The 16553-nt window shown below is 34.5% G+C and overlaps 1 protein-coding gene across 20 annotated transcripts in view; it reads right to left on the bottom strand.

The window, feature by feature from the left end:
• Window positions 1–16553, bottom strand: part of Rbp (RIMS binding protein) — a 95291-nt gene that overhangs the window by 19370 nt on the left and 59368 nt on the right. For 17 of the 20 annotated variants that reach the window (XR_015534358.1, XR_015534359.1, XR_015534360.1 and 14 more), the window contains 8 exons: window positions 13906–14076; window positions 11126–11271; window positions 10594–10801; window positions 10022–10229; window positions 9329–9602; window positions 8138–8362; window positions 6664–6946; window positions 1748–1806 (listed from right to left, as the gene is read on the bottom strand). Coding sequence is in view for 17 of the 20 variants with exons in the window: in XM_087345894.1 (XP_087202020.1) it covers window positions 1748–1806; window positions 6664–6946; window positions 8138–8362; window positions 9329–9602; window positions 10022–10229; window positions 10594–10801; window positions 11126–11271; window positions 13906–14076 (1574 nt within the window). In the remaining 3 variants the exon portion in view is untranslated. The remainder of the gene's footprint in view (window positions 1–1747; window positions 1807–6663; window positions 6947–8137; window positions 8363–9328; window positions 9603–10021; window positions 10230–10593; window positions 10802–11125; window positions 11272–13905; window positions 14077–16553) is intronic. The other 3 variants (XM_087345895.1, XM_087345896.1, XM_087345885.1) reach the window with 2 other exon arrangements.

Below are 16553 nucleotides of genomic sequence, written 5' to 3'. Positions count from 1 at the left end.
CAACGTCAGGAAATTTAAATATCTGTGATATAATAGTATAAAAATGGAAATGGATGCTTAAAATTTACTGTTATATTAATGACAATATTCGTATCATATCTTAAATACATAACAAAGGATATTTGACCATGTTCATTAAACGACACACATGTAATTCTGTTTATCGAGTTAGCTTATTATTTATTTGTACTCTGAAAAGGAATTCTGTTGTAGTAATAATTCATTATCTTTTTTGAAAAGATTAAATGTCTTAAATCTGGAGTATAGTTCTAAAAATGCATTCTTTGCAATCTTAAATACCTTACTGCCTTAATGTTCATTTGCTGTTCATGCAAATCCTGTAGCAAGACATTTATTCCTAATCATAACTTTAAGCGTGGAATGCTCCTGATTTAAATCTTGTGTAGAATATCTCTACAGTAAGCCAATTCTTTTAATTTAAGAAATGCTGGCATAATAATGGGATATATTTTCTTCAATGGGGAAAAAAGAGAGAGGAGAGAGAGAGAGAGACTGAAGCCAAACTGTAAAATATAAATTCATTATACAAAGCTGTTCACATTACTTTGGTTATGAAAACATTTTCTCTGTATTTAATTAAAAATTCACACACAGAAAGATTTAAATGGTAGTTATAGATTTTAATGAGTCTATATTTGATGATCTCAAATCCCATTCTAATCAAATATCACTGAATACTAGAGTGATAAGGCAAATATATATATATAAGAGAAAGAAAGCAACAGAATAGGGAAAACTGCATAATGAAGACTTCATTTGTCTTATTCTTCACAAAATATCACTACTGTGATCAAATTGCTGATATTGTGTTTTTCAGGGCATTTAGCACACAAAAAAATAAAGAATAATGAAAAATTCATACAAAATTATGCTCAGGAAACCTGACGGACAGAGACCACTTGGAAGACCTAGGCACATATTCAATGATAACATTGAAAATAGGTCTTAGAGAAACATGATGTGAGGATGTGGAATGGTCTGAGATAGAATCCAGTGACAGGCTCTTGTGAATGGTAATGAAATTTTGGGTTCCACAAACATTTCGAATTTTTTAACCAAATGAGCAACTGTTATCTTCTCAATACGGTTTCCGCTTAATGCAGTAATCTAATATCAACAAAAATGAATAATAGAAATTTCCATTAACATAAGCTTTGCAAATCAAATGTAACTATCCCAACATAAATATCATTTAAATAATATGAAAGCTTATTGGAAGATGTACAAATCACGTACCACTAAAAATACATATGAATGGATTAAGGCACAATATCAGATATTACCCTGAGTTTAACAGTTTTCAGATATTTGGGGATCAGAATTGTCATATATCTCTCAAGAAGAATTATACACTAGGATAATTAATCCAAAGTGTCACAATAAGCAATTTAGATATACTGATTATAACTGGAAGAAAGGTTAGAATATCCAGGTCTTCAAATTTATATAAATTTATATATACATTTTATTTACAAGATACGCATCCTCTTAAACCTTGTTAACACATGTTTATCTTATATGAATATATTTTAAGACCCTGTCTCATAAATTTATTTTAGCGTTCAGAGCATGTGAAGACAGCTTACAACAAATGCTGGTAAAATGTGAATGTATATTTGTGGTTATGAATGTGTGTGTTCAATCAGCAGTCAAATGCAAAGCCATGCAGAGATAGTAGAGAAATGGGGAATAATAATGCCAAGTTCATTTGTACCAAAGTACTTACCTGAAGGCTAGTGTTGTGATCTGCCCTATAGTCTAACTGTGTCTGTGTGGGTAGATGATCTAGCAACAAAGAGAGAGACACACAGACAGACTGACAGAGAGAGACAGAGAGAAAGAGACAGAAAGAGACATCGAGAGGAGAAAAAGAGACAGAGCGGAGAATACACCCACCAGCTCATCAGGTCAGCCCAACATAATCCAACCAAATGACATAAGTGCCATGTTCTAATATGACGGTTCAATATTCAGCTTTTACGTGATAAATTTTCATATATCAAACATATATTAGCAGGATGATACAGTTCACATACTCTGCATATGAGATTCACTGATCGATCAGAACTGATAATACCTAACCTTACTGGAAATTTTCATTTGGTATTCCTTTCAGGAGAATGATTCCTTAAAAATAAACTACAATAATTTCTTGTCTAAATGACAAACGAACAGTCCAGAGTAGTCATACTTTAAATAACAAGCCTCAAATCAAAAGTGTGAAGCAGAATGAAAAGTATTTCAACTTTCATTGATGTGGGATACTAGGAGGCAGAGAGCAATCAGAAAAATTCCCCCTCAGCTCATACAGAGCTTAGGCTCATATGATAACTTGGGTCTTGTTTCTGTCCTAATAAAAATTCCCTAAGCATAAGCATTTGATAATACTGTACCACATAAATTCCACGAACCTTTAACACTTAATAAAGAAGTAACCTCTGACCATTTCCACAACTTTCTGGTCATTAATTACTGTCCAGATGACTTCATTAAATATAAAGAACATGACTCAACACTTTCAACCACACATTTTTCTGTAATTCAGTTCAGTTCATAGTGATGAAAAAGCTGTATTTCCTTGTTGTTAAGGGCAATGCTCATAACCCTCATCTGAGAACAGTGATCATTAGAACATGGCAGTAAGTCAACCAATTAATCATGCAACATGGAAGGATATTACACAGACACCAGTATTTAAACTGATTTGATATTTTGTTTTTATGGCATGAGATAATTTACAATTAAATGTAAAAAGAGACAACCTAATTTATAAGGCTGACAATGATGTAAATAGATGCAGAATTTCCTTGAAAGATGCAACATTTACACAATTGACTCTTACATGAATGATGCTAATAGAAACCTAAATTCCAAAAAATTTAAAAACACATGTAAGGTTTCTTGTTGTTGAAGTCAAATTTAGGAAGTGACATAGTGGGTTAAAGGCTTTGGCAAGACGTTTTATCATGTTAAGTAGGTATAGTAGTTGTAGGTACGTCTATTTCTAACAATACACATAGTATCATAAAAATATTAAAAAATACAGTAGTGTTCAGTAAAATTGCAATGAAAACATATTTTCACGTTGAAAGGTCAGCACAATTCAAGATTTTCATCTGCTCAAACTGTGTTGTAACACCAGTTTTGCTTCATCAGTTCACCTCAAGAAATTCCCTTCATAATTTAGGAATATTTATAAACAGAAGTATTCTGATTGACACACATTTAATTACTTTTTAAAACATTTCTGAATGGCTATACAGAAGGTTTTAATTTTTGAACAATAACAGGTTATTCATTTTATTTTAACATCCCAGTAAATCTGGGCATGGGCAGTATAAACTTTTGCCACATAACAAAAAATTATGCATTTTAAGTACTCTCAAAATCTTGTATTTCTGGTGATGAACACAAAAAACAGTTCCACATCAGACTTTTTTATTAAGGTAATAGTACACAATATCAAGATCATGCTCAAGATTGAAGCCAGGCAATGCTACAGGCAAAAATTACCCTCATTAAAATTCTGATAACAACAGAGGTTCGTATTAAAGTTCATTAATAACAAGAAAAATTGGTTCTCACAAAGCACACTGGAATGAGATTCTGACATAGAATTGTTACTAATACATGACCTGTCTGACTGAAGAGTTGATCATAGTGGAAAAATGAAGCCCTGAATTTAGATACTGTGAACAGGTTAAGTGGAATAAACTATAATGGCTGGGATAAGGTAGAAAATGACAAAACTTTGTCTGTTTCTTCCTCCTTCATCTCACTGCAAACTGTTTCGAAGGGTTTGCCATATAGTCGTTTAAAATACAGCATCAGTACCTGAAGGGAATTATAATCTGACAGAATTGCAATTAATTCAGTAACTAAATGAAATATTCAGTCAAAAAACAGATTTGAGAAAAGTTAATACAGAATGAAGATTTCTGTCATCTGGGTTGTTGCGCTGTGTAGTCTGGTTGATGTTTACCAACGTTTCAGAGGTCATACTGCCTCCATCATCAGGGTGATGACAGAGGCAGTAATACCTCTGAAACGTTGGTAAACATCTACCATACTACATGGCGCAACAACCCAGAAGACAGAAATCTTCATACTCACCGTGGTGAAAACCTCAAATCATACTTAATACAGAATAATGACAAGACTAATGTTTTTGGATCTGGGAGTAGGACAATGTTAGCAGTATGTGTTCAGATTACTTTCATGACAACAAAATATTCTGTATTTATAAAAAAAGACAATTCGTACAAAATGTTTTGTGTTGTATATATTTATTTAAACATAAATTATTCATTTATTAAAAGACAAATCACTGTTTAACTGTTAATGATGATAAGGAGTTAAGGGGACATCAAAATTAAAATATAGGACACCTTTAACTTTTTACATAAAATTATATGGCAGTATTTTAATCAATTTGTGACAAACCTCTTCAACAGTATAGAATTCACAACCAATCAAACATTCATACTCACATTTATATGAAGGGAGATAAAGCACATCAAGATACCCTAGAATAGGGTGAGGTATATTGGGACAATTTTTAAACAGAGAAAGCTGGTCACCAAAAAGTAATCAGTATGAAGAGGTACATGTCAGGGGACCAATTACATTATGCTACATCAACAGCAAACATAAAATAATAGAACTGCTAAAAAAAGTGATAATGAAATTAGTTTTAACCCCCAAAAAATTGTGCTGTGTAAAACACTGATGTGGAGGCAACATCTACAGTTGTGAATGAGTTCAATCATGTGAGTTATGGGGAATACACAAAAAATTCTAGAAGCTGGTGCTCATAGATTTTCACAGGAAAAAGTATTGGAGGAAGTGAAATTATGATATTTACAACAGGGTTGTATGGGTATCCAATACAGTCAATAGTAATATTACCCTGGAGAAATTGCTGTAATGCCATGTCCAAGTCAATGCAACTTTCCTACATTGGTTTTGTCTCTAGCTAGCGGAGATAAATCATCTACTAAAGCACTCTTTGCATAAGATAAGCGAGATAAATGCAATTAGCTTATAGCTTAATTTCAAGGCTTATAGAGGGCACAAACAAGTACTGTATCTTCACAACTACTTTTATACTCTATAGAACATTTATTTAAAGAGTAAAAGTGAATTTTTTTAATTCTATTCTGCTAATATAAAGAAAAGAACCAAAATAGTTATAATGCACATGTTAACATACGTATTAGTTGTCGGATGTAATCAACACCTTCATCAATAGACAAGAATATTCAACAGACTAAAAATGTAATAATGATTATATTTTGGAGTGTTTGTGCTTCCTTCATGTTGACAAAATTATAAATGAGGTAATATGTGAAAATATGGCCTATGCTTGGTCATGCCCCCGATACACTCTACAATTTATTGCTGAAGTTAAGAAAGGCTATAAAGAACTAGTGTAGCAAGAAAGCTGCATTACTTATCTTGTTTCACACACAGTTTTATGTAAAAAAAATCTGTCTTTACTACACATCTTTTATATTCTACTTTCAAGATAATAAATAAATAGAACAAAATATATTAAACATGAATATCTGAGATCTTTTGGGAGCAATGTATGTATGAAAGTACTTTTTTAATTCATGTCTATGAATGGGCATGGCATCACAGTAGTCTATTAAACAAACAAAGATACATTCTTAGGTATGACAATGTTAAAATTGTTTTGTAGAATAATGAAATGTTAGAAAATGTCTTAGTAACAACATTATTTAATGATTTGATAATGTTAAAATAAATGAAAACAATAAATATTCTGCCTTTATTCTGTGACAATATGGAATTAAATACCAGTACTAGTTTATTTCATGAAAAGAATGAAGTCCAACAATCATTTTATGTCTCTGAAAGGCCTAAGAATGGATCCTTGAAATACAGTCATTGGAAATTAAAGAAACATAATATATTCTTCTCAAAAATATTTCATGATAATATATCATTTAAGTCATTCAGTGGAATCACAATTTAAAATTTTATTTTTTTGCAAATAATGAATATGGATATGCACATTCAATCTAAGATGCAATCACAAGATGAATGCGTACAAGATACGTTGATACCAATCATTCTAGGCAGAATTACCCTTATATGTTAGGTTGTTTTTTCCATTTTATATTTTGTTCTGCATTTCAAACAACTTAGTGTATGTGTTCTCTTAATAGAAGTCAATCAAGTTTTCACTTAGGTGGAGAGCCAGGTCTGTTACCATGAAACTGGCAGTCATAGCTCATTTGTTTAAATGTTCTGTTTGTTTTCAAATTACTAAAACCTTAACTATTTAATGTATGGAATTAACATTTTCATAAGACAAATTAATAAGGCTACTGGTAACAAATATCCTTGATGCAAAAATTGTAATAATGCATTTGTACAAAACAGATGATCTGCATAAAACAATTTTTAAGTATCTTACAATGTTAAAACTATGATCATCAAATGGTGATTCCACTATATTTTTGCATACTTTTTTAACTTCAAATAATCTTTATTAAAATTTCAAACAAAATGTGATTTAATTAAGTACACAAATAAATTATATTAAAAAGAAAAATTATTATTTCCAAGGAGGCTGTAATAACTGCTGTGAAATGTAGTTTATATATCACTTACCTTTCCTTCTATCTCTGGGATCCATGCGCACTCCATCTCTTGGAGGGGGAGGGGGACCTCTAGTCCCAGGTCCGTGACCCCCACCTCTTCCACTACGGTCTTGAGGAGGTGGTCGACCCTGTCTGGGCCCACCTCCCCCATTACTATAATCGGGAGGCGCTTCTGTCAGGAAGTTTGAAGGAACCAATCCCCGAACCCCATCCAATTCGCCCATGTAGAACCCATCATCATCCATATCACCATATACATAGATGATGTTGCCCGTTTGGAACGACAACTCCACCTGCAGTAAGATAGAGACAACTCAAGATATTCACAACACAGTACCATAAGAGCCTCTTCTGATACTTTCCTATGAATATGTTAGTTATTCCCAGAACTTATAGCATGTACAAAATGAATACAAGGATACCAGAATATAACAGGCTATCATCTGAATGATGTGAAATTTAAAAGACCCAAATTCTTGGACTTAATTATATGAAAATTCTTTATATAGGTCTAGACATCATAAGCATAACATCTACTAAGATGCAATTTGATAGAATCAAACAGTTAATTTATATAACATATGAAGCTTTTACCACAAACATATAACAACACTGGATACTGGGATACTGGGAATGGCCCGTTCTTCAAGTGCCTGAGCACTGCGGGTCCCAACTATCGTTGGCTCGATCTATAGACATTCGGTAGGACTCCTTGGACGAGGGATCAGCCCGTCGCAAGGCCTCTACCTGTACACTGGACAGCACAACACAGAAAAACATCCATGGCTTGAGTGGGATTCGAACCCATGGTCACAGTGACGAAGTGGCACAAGGCCCACACCTCAGACCGTGTGGCCACTGTGACCCCACTGTAACAACACTGGGAATACAAAATGAAACAAAGCACTTGATAAGGGCAATAATTTCCATGAAGCAAACTCTTCTTCTGCTTGATGAACCAACAATATACATGAACTTTCTGCCCTCATGACTGTTGGGAGCATGACCAAAAATATGTACAGTAAAAATTGGTGTAAAATGGGGACAGATTAATAAAAATAAGATAGGAGTGATGCAATACACAGTTTCCATTAGCATACCTCGCACCTTGTACTTTGAATGCTCCTAGACCACCTATAAACTATACACTGCATAGAATCACAAATCATAAGACAACAATCCACATATTCACCACTGTGAAAACTTCAAACCTTTACTTGATTGTTAACAAAACAGTTTTTCTAAACTTACACAGATGAACATAATAGACTTCCTAGTTTATCCACTATTCCATATGAAGAGATTAACAGAAATGAGCTCTGAAATTGACAGTCTATCACACAGGGCAGAGTAATTTCTTAGAAGGCAATATTCATTCAGTTTGTCAAGAAATTCCCTGCCTTTTATGAAACCTGAAAGTTCACTAGCATATTCAAAAGAGACATACAAAGTTAACAGCTTTAAGATTATAATGAGATGCTTACCTCGGCATCAACATTTGGTGAAAGCTCATGGTCATAGTCATAGAGTGCAATCATCTTCTTGACTGGCATGTTGGCGTAGATGTCTCCCCAACGATCCCTCGGACCACCACGACCTCCTTCCTTTGGAGTATCCTGTACTTCTATTACCATGTTATGTGGGACAAAACCTCGCCGACCCCTGCATTCTCCCCAGTAGAATCCATCAGCATCTTTATCCCCATAAATCTGAAATGGAAGTCAGGTTTCTTATTTGCAATGCAGTTGGAAAATAAAGAATCATAGGGCAGCAAATAACTCCATTGAGCAAAGTCCTTACTGAGAAGCTGATATTCGCTAAGGTAGTAAAATAATTCCCTAGCATTTATGGAGCCCAAAGGTTCATTAATGTGTTCGCAAGAACCAGCAATTGATTCTTATTCCAAGTCAAATATATGCAAATGTGCCTTCCAACCTTCATCTCTCTAAAATACATTTTAATATTAACCTGTTCACAATGTCTAGGTCCCTCCAAGTTCCTGCACCCAAATTTTATACCATTTCTCATCTCCCCCATGCACATTACGTGCCCCACCCATCCCATACTCTTTAATATGACAATTCTAATAACATTTTATGTAACATACAAATTATGGAGCTCATGCAATTTTTTCATCTCCTATCACTTCATTCTTCTTAGGTCCAAATATTCTTCTCAGAAACCTCTCCCAAGCACCCTCGATGTGCGTTCTTCCCTTGACTTCGGAGACAAAGTTTCACTCCCACACAAAACAAACTCCAACAAGGATACTGGACTTCTCCTCAGGCCTCCACATCCAGATCAGCTCTGGGGCTCACCCACCCTCCTATCCAACGGGCACTTCCCTCGGAAGTAAAGCGCAGCCAATGCATGATGGTAACCATTCTTGCCCAACCAGTGGAGCTATACTTCCTCTCCCTATAAGCACCTTCATAGCATGTAGTTGAATAACTTTACTTTACTTTTGTAATACACAACACTGACTGTTGACGCCGAGAACAGTCTCAGAGTTGAGTAGTCATTTTACTTCTGTAAGTAAAATAACATTTCTTCCAAATGGAGAACTATAGTTGATCTACTTATCCCCACCACTAAAAATATAACATTTACTGTGTTAATGCATAAGGATAAGTACTATTATTTTCTATGTATTGGTACGAATTTTGTTTTAATACCTTGATGGTGTCACCTTCTGAGAACGGCAGTTCTTCCTCACAAGCATCAGGGTTCGGTGACATTGTTGTAGGATTGTAGTCATATAGAGCCATAAACCATCTCACTCTTTTATCTCTTTGGCTAGGTCCTGGACCTCCTGGTGGTGGCCCTGACTGTTGATGGGATGGAGGACCCCGCCCTGGAGGGAGAACTGCCCGGCGGTATGGTCTGTCTCCAGGGTGGCCCCCATGCCTAACTCTAGGGTCACTATGAGGAGCTGCACAATATTGGACCCTGCAAGTAAACAATTGAAAATTTATTAATTGTGGATTAAAATGTCAAATTGTGAGACCAATTAACATACAAATCTATACCAACTATACAAAGTTGTCTTGAGTAACAAGCTGCGTCAGTTCTGGACAGAAGCCCAATGTTTCAGAGACCTTCTCCATTTCTACTATCAGGGGGAATGATGATGGAAAAAGAGATTGTCTCAAAAATGTTGGGCTTCTGTCCAGAACTGACATGGCTTGTTGCCCATGAAAATTTTTATTCAGTTCAGTCACCATGAAAGTTTCAAACTATATGAACTGTTTCTATGGATCATTGTCAATTATAAAATGCATTTAATTTATCATTTAATATTGTGAAACCTCAATAAATAATATACAAGCGGATTGTTATTCAATTACTGGTCTTTGCTTGTCCCCTACCTGTCACGAGGAGGTGGAGGATGGTGGTCCATACGTCCTCTCTCATGTGGGAGAGGAGGAGGGCGACCTCTTTCAGTATGACTACGTGGAATGCCTCGAGGATCGTAATGGCCCCCGCTGGGTCCATGATGTACTCGAGCTCCTCTTCGACCATCCAAATAATCTTCTTCACTGAAGTTGCCTTCACTGGCAGAGTCTTTGGTGATCTCTGAAGCACAATTGCTTGCAAAATGATCCATGATTTATGATCATGATACTTACAGTGAAATAGGATTTGAGACTTTCGCGGCGAGTACAATCAATAAAATCTTCTCGGGCAATCAGCCGCCTCAACTGGTTACCGCAGTAAACCAACGTTTCAGGAACCAACTCTGTCCCCATCATCAGGGTTCTGATATGACTCAGTGAGTACTACACAGCACATAGATTATCAGATTGTTCTTATTAATTATAGACTTTATAGCTAAAAATCTATCCTCTCATTCTGGTTGAAGTTTAACAATTTCACAAGAAATGTTAGCCACCTGTATGGAAAAGTTAAATTATAACAGCATGTAAAATAACCCATTTACCTATGGACGGGATATTGATGTGGTTCCCTGCTGGGTAGATCTCCTTATCAGATAGATTTTCTTCTGGGTCAATTATAACCTGTCCATGTGCATCAACTCCCATGTTTCTATGCCCCGATTGGCCACTTTGCATATGGCGGCGCATGTGAGCTGGAACGGCTGATCCATATTGTTCCCTCTGTCTTCTGTCCATCTTATCCATACCATCCTGTGTCAAATGACAGCTGATTCACTACAACTCATTCATAATTAAATGTCATTACATAAGATTTCTTGATCAGTTCCAGGCCTAGCAACATATTCTCATTATAATGAAGCATATGTCAAATGGATAATTCAATGTAATATTACTGATTACAGAGTGCCAACATAATGTCACTAAAGGTACTACATGGCGCAACAACCCAGAAGACAGAAATCTTCATACTCACTGCTGTAAAAATCTCAAATCATACATTTGACTGTTACATAATTCTTTTCCACTTTCATGCAAGGATGCTAGAAATAAACAAAGAAACATCTGTGGTTATACCTTGCTCATTTTACTTTTTAGAGCTGCAGAAGGAATGGAAGTTGGAACACTATCAGCTGACTGGCTGTCACGAGACTTTGTGCGGACTGTAACTTGTTTTGGATTCAGTCCCAGCAATTTGTTTATGTCAATGAGTGCATGATCACCTGAAAATATCAACAATAAGATACTTTTCAGAAACTTCTCATGTTTCTTACAGCAAGGATCCAGTACAACATCAGAATTAAAGTTAACTTCACTGTAATGCAAATCCTACAAATTTCAGACAGAATATCCTCTGACAATACATTCAATTGTTTCTAGGCATGCATATCTAAGATTTTCAGATATCAGTAATAAATGTCAAAATGATGGATACACAAATTAATTATATACATAATAAATTCAATTCAATTCATTTATTAAAGTGCTTGACAACAGCCAAAAAGGCCAATAACAGCCAAGCACTAACAACAATACAAACATTACAATACAAAAGCAAACAAACAAAGAACTGAAAACATAACTGTACAATATTGATTTATTGCAAAATAACTCATAAGTAAAAAACTAAATGTTATAGATAAGTAAAATAATAATTAAACTAAAAACAGTTTAATTTTGGACAAACAACATACAAAATAAAATGTTATACTAAATAAACAATAAAAACAATGATTATTGTTTAAAAAGCTGACTGACCTCAGTAAGCAAAATACGATCTTTGTTAAAGATGTCGATGCTCCTGCAGACTGCATTGGCACCAGAAACACATCTGGCAGAGGAACTGGCCTTGAAATTACGTTGTACAGTAAAGGTAGAGTAGTCTCTGATAGACCTAGTAGGTATGCAGAGACTAACTGTATCAAAAACAGATGAGCAACTAATTTTGCCTTTAAAAACATTAACGAGGAAAAGAGCATCCAAAAGCCTCCTCCTTAAATGTAACGATAAGAAATTTAATCTAACTAATATATCATAATTATAGGCACAAACGCCATTAAAGAATCTAGCGTAACATAGAGCTACAAATTTCCTTTGAATCCTTTCCAATTTAAAGGAATAGAGTTCCAAACAATGGAAGCATACTCAATTTTGGAACAGACTAAGGTACTGTACAAGACCAAAAGGCTATCAACAGTGGAGAAGGAAGAAGTAATATACCGAATCAAACCTAGCATTTTTAAGGTTTGTGAGAATATATAGTTGATATGCTGGTGAAAATAGAGCTTACAGTCCAGTAGAACACCGAGATCTTTAACACAATGGGAGCGTGCCACCTGGTTGTTACACAATTTGTAATTAAAGTAAATACTGTTTGTCTTCCGGGTGAATGATATAACAGTCGGTTTTACTTAAATTAAGTTGCATCCCATTCACAAGACACCAATTTTGCACTGAATGGATGTCGTCCTGCAACAGTTTGCAGTCATCAACATCGCTAATACTCCGATATATCTTTAAGTCATCAGCAAATAAAAGGCACTGTGAATTATGTATGGAGTCGCAGATGTCATTAATAAATATATTAAAAAGTAAGGGGCCTAGGGTGGAACCCTGAGGCACTCCACACTTTACACGATAAGGATACGAAAGCATTCCTGATACACGAACAATGGATTGCCTGTCAGAAAGATAACTATGGAACCAATCAACATAACTAGGTGATAGTCCAAAGTTTCTAAGTTTCCCAAGAAGAATATTATGAGGGACTAAGTCAAATGCTTTAGTAACATCAAAGTATACTGAATCTGTTTGTCCTTGAGTACTAACTGAAGGTAAAACGGAATTAAGGTAAGTAACCAAGCCATAATTATAAAATATCCACTTGAAAATAAATGATAATTTTATGCTTACTGCGATAAGACATAATAATAGCATGGAACAACTTCATACAGAAGTTGTCAATACTTTCCATAACATGAGCACACTCCCCCATGAGAGTAGGGAGCTTTATCTCATTTATAATATGGAAATGGTTCAGAATTCACATCCTCCTCTGTCATGTAAACATGAGGAAATGGAGGTATACCTCCATTCATTCTTTATGTCAGCACAGGTTGGAGGAAAGTGGTTCGTTACACATTCTGCTTTACATCTAAGGAAAGATCCCTGGTACTTACCAGACAGGAGGTGAGATATACACCACAGATGGTCTTAATATTATGGCAAAGAAAGAAATCCTGCCCTACTAAAAACCGAACCTCAGTCATCCAGTCACTGTCTAATTACTGTAATGACTGAGTTGTCCTGGTTCCTGACATATATCACACCAAAATTTTAAATGGTTAATTTACTAAAAGAATACTGTTTTTGTGCTTCTTCAGTTCAAATTTTATTCTCAAAGTAAGAAGATAAAATCAGAATAAAATGCACTGTATTTCTATTGCTTCTAGGCACTGTGATCTTCCTCCTTAAATAATAACTACCAAGTGAATTAATAAAAGTAAATTTTTTACTGCCAGATTTTCAGATGAAGAAAGAGTCAAATAAAAGAAGAACTTCAATGCTTCCAACTATATTGCAAGGCAGTATTAAAAAACAAGATAAGGAATTGCCAATAAATTTGACATACACTACCATTAACATGTGATTTGTTGAGTCAGGTAAAGGACATAGTAACTAAGTAGGAATTCAGGTTCTTATTGTGACAAATATGTAGACTTGTATAAGTTTACCACCCTGATGAAACAATGGTAAAATTCTACCAGTCTATACAGTGTTACAACACAGAAGACAGCCATCTTGACACAGTAACTGTTCAGCTTCTTATTTCTGATTTCTCTATAATAAAATCATACCTGTTGGACTGTCAACATCTGTGACTTTCTTTCCATCGGCATAGACAGCATATCCTGTCACTGGTGCTCCATTGGTGGATGCATTTATTCCAACAGGCAGCCATGTGACCAGCAGAGTCCCATCCTGTGGACCTGCCTCTACTTGAATGTCTACTGGAGGATCAGGCAGGCCTATTGAAATACATATTATGTTAAAGAACATGAGCACGTAAAGTAAAGAAACATAGTATCAAAAATTTATTTAAAAATTATGATAAGACTTGCTTTAGACACTTACACAGCACATATACAATTTCAGTCAGTTAACCTTCTGCTTTTTGCAGACATCCTATATTATGTGACAATGGCAACAGTAATTTTGTCTGGTAAATTCTCTAGAGAGGTATATACACTAACGTAACACAAAATCATTCACACTTACAGTTTTCTTTAAATGAGCATATAAAGTATAATGATGTCTTATTTCACAGGCCAAAACCTTTGTTCCACATTCAGTGCAACCAAAATTGCTGGACTATCAATTACAAGTGAAATCATTCCCCTATGTAAAAATTTTAAACAATTATACAATCCTTCTGTTTCACTTGCAATGAGATCAATACTGGAGTTACTAAACCTTAAATAGATCATTCATCAGACTTGATTCTTTAGCTATTTAAGAAAGTTGTTTCACATACTTCAGTCAGATTAAAATGATATATAATTATAAATAAAACGAGGGTATCGCATAAAAAATAACTTGCTTATTTCGAAGAATATACAAGGGCAGAAGGTGGCAATTCATCAGTCAGGATACCATATCCTAAATAAGATTCAAACTGGGCCCCTCCTACAGATGTAACTATTACACTATAATGAGCCATCAGATGTTACAATATTTTTACGTTTCTTGTCATTAGGTTCCTGAGGCTGGAGTTCGATGAGTAACTTTGGCTTCTGGGTATAAGCTGCGTCAAATGTTGGGTGTTATTAAACGTTTTGGTACACACTGCAGCTGCCATCATCACCCTGAAGAAGGTATATGCAATGTATGCTAACAGATTGTATAATACTCAACATTCTGGTCACTCACCCCTGAAAGCTGTAGTTACACATGTTCATGTTTATTTTAGGACTCTCTGTGACAAAGAAATATGTTCATATTTAGATATGATCAGTGAGGTGCGGTGGATATTTCATATAGCTAATGAATCAAAAATTGACTGAAATTAGTAAATTGCAATAAAAAGGTGTATCCTTACTTCAACCTCCATTATTCAATAACTTTATTATTATTTTGAATTTTGTGACAAAAAGTGCTGGTATGAGACACCATTGTTACCACCACAGAAAAAGGTCTGGACACTGATTGTATGTTTTTATTCATAATCACAAAATAATTATGTATTTACCAGTACTAAATCTTTTAAAGGCATTTGTTAACTATACCTGATAAGATTATTTTTGGTAAAGACACAGCATAAAACATGCTGATATGGTATGGTATATTGGGTTAATATCTTTTCTGAAATGTTATGGAAATAGATTTTAAATATATTTCCTCAAATTCAAGTACTATACCCTTAAGTTCCAAGAATTAACAGGCAACCTTGGATTTAATATCATATGTTGCATTTTATCTCAAACATGACACAACATTTAAATTTGAAATTGTGTTTTAAGCTTGTACAATGTAAATTTGTAATCTGTGTATTGTAATGCAGTGGCTGGAGGGTTAAAAATTCAAACCCAGTTTTAAATTGTGTTCAGTTCACCATGCTTTTAGAAGTAACAAGCCAATTTTATTGGAAGATAATAAAGGGCAAATATTAAACTTGTAACTTCTAGTCTTTCAGAAACACTTCAGCCCTTTTTGCACTGACTGTTGTCACCATAAAAAATTAAATTTATATTCTCATGGGGTATTTCATAAATGACAACATTCCTTCCCTTCAAGTATTACCAACATGATAAAATATATGCCATTATTTTTAGACTGCTGTAACTAAACACCATAATATTTGTATTCCTTGTCAAAATTATCAGATGTTTATACACTATCTGAAATATGCACAAAGGAGAAGACACAAAATTAGGAGCTTAATGTTCCAGCAGAAAATGTTGATCACAAAACTACTGTCTCTAAATTATTTACAGTGTCAAAATATTGTTAAATACAAGTAGACTCACACATAGATTTTCAAGAAGTTTTTGTTAAAATAAAGTTTTATAATTCCATATGTAAACACAGTATATGTAATAAAATTACACAACACAGCAGAGACAATATAACTTAGTTCAAGTTTGGAGTTTGTACCAAGCCACACCTCATATCAAAATCCACAAAAAGAAAGCAACATTAGAGTGGTGATAATAAGAGATCATGTTTTGGGTCCAAACAGAATGCCAGACTGGACCAACTATTCTCCGCATGTATTTACAAAAAAATAATTATATGTACATTTCATGCCAGTGGCCACAAGACTAATATGCTTAATTACAATTACATTAAGGGAAATAATGTTGATAGCATTCCAACAATAAATAAGATTACTAACTTTCAACTCATATTGGCCAGATCCTAAAAGAAATTCATCATTATGTACAGTTATAAATGGACCAATACAAGTCTCAGCATGCAAATTAAGGTATAACTTTGAATGATGAAA

Source organism: Zootermopsis nevadensis, unplaced genomic scaffold (genome assembly GCF_977971745.1).
Source record: "Zootermopsis nevadensis isolate Lab colony 2312 unplaced genomic scaffold, Znev_1.0 Znev_ptg000009l, whole genome shotgun sequence".
NCBI lineage: Eukaryota > Metazoa > Arthropoda > Insecta > Blattodea > Termopsidae > Zootermopsis > Zootermopsis nevadensis.
This window is presented reverse-complemented; position numbering and strand designations above follow the sequence as displayed.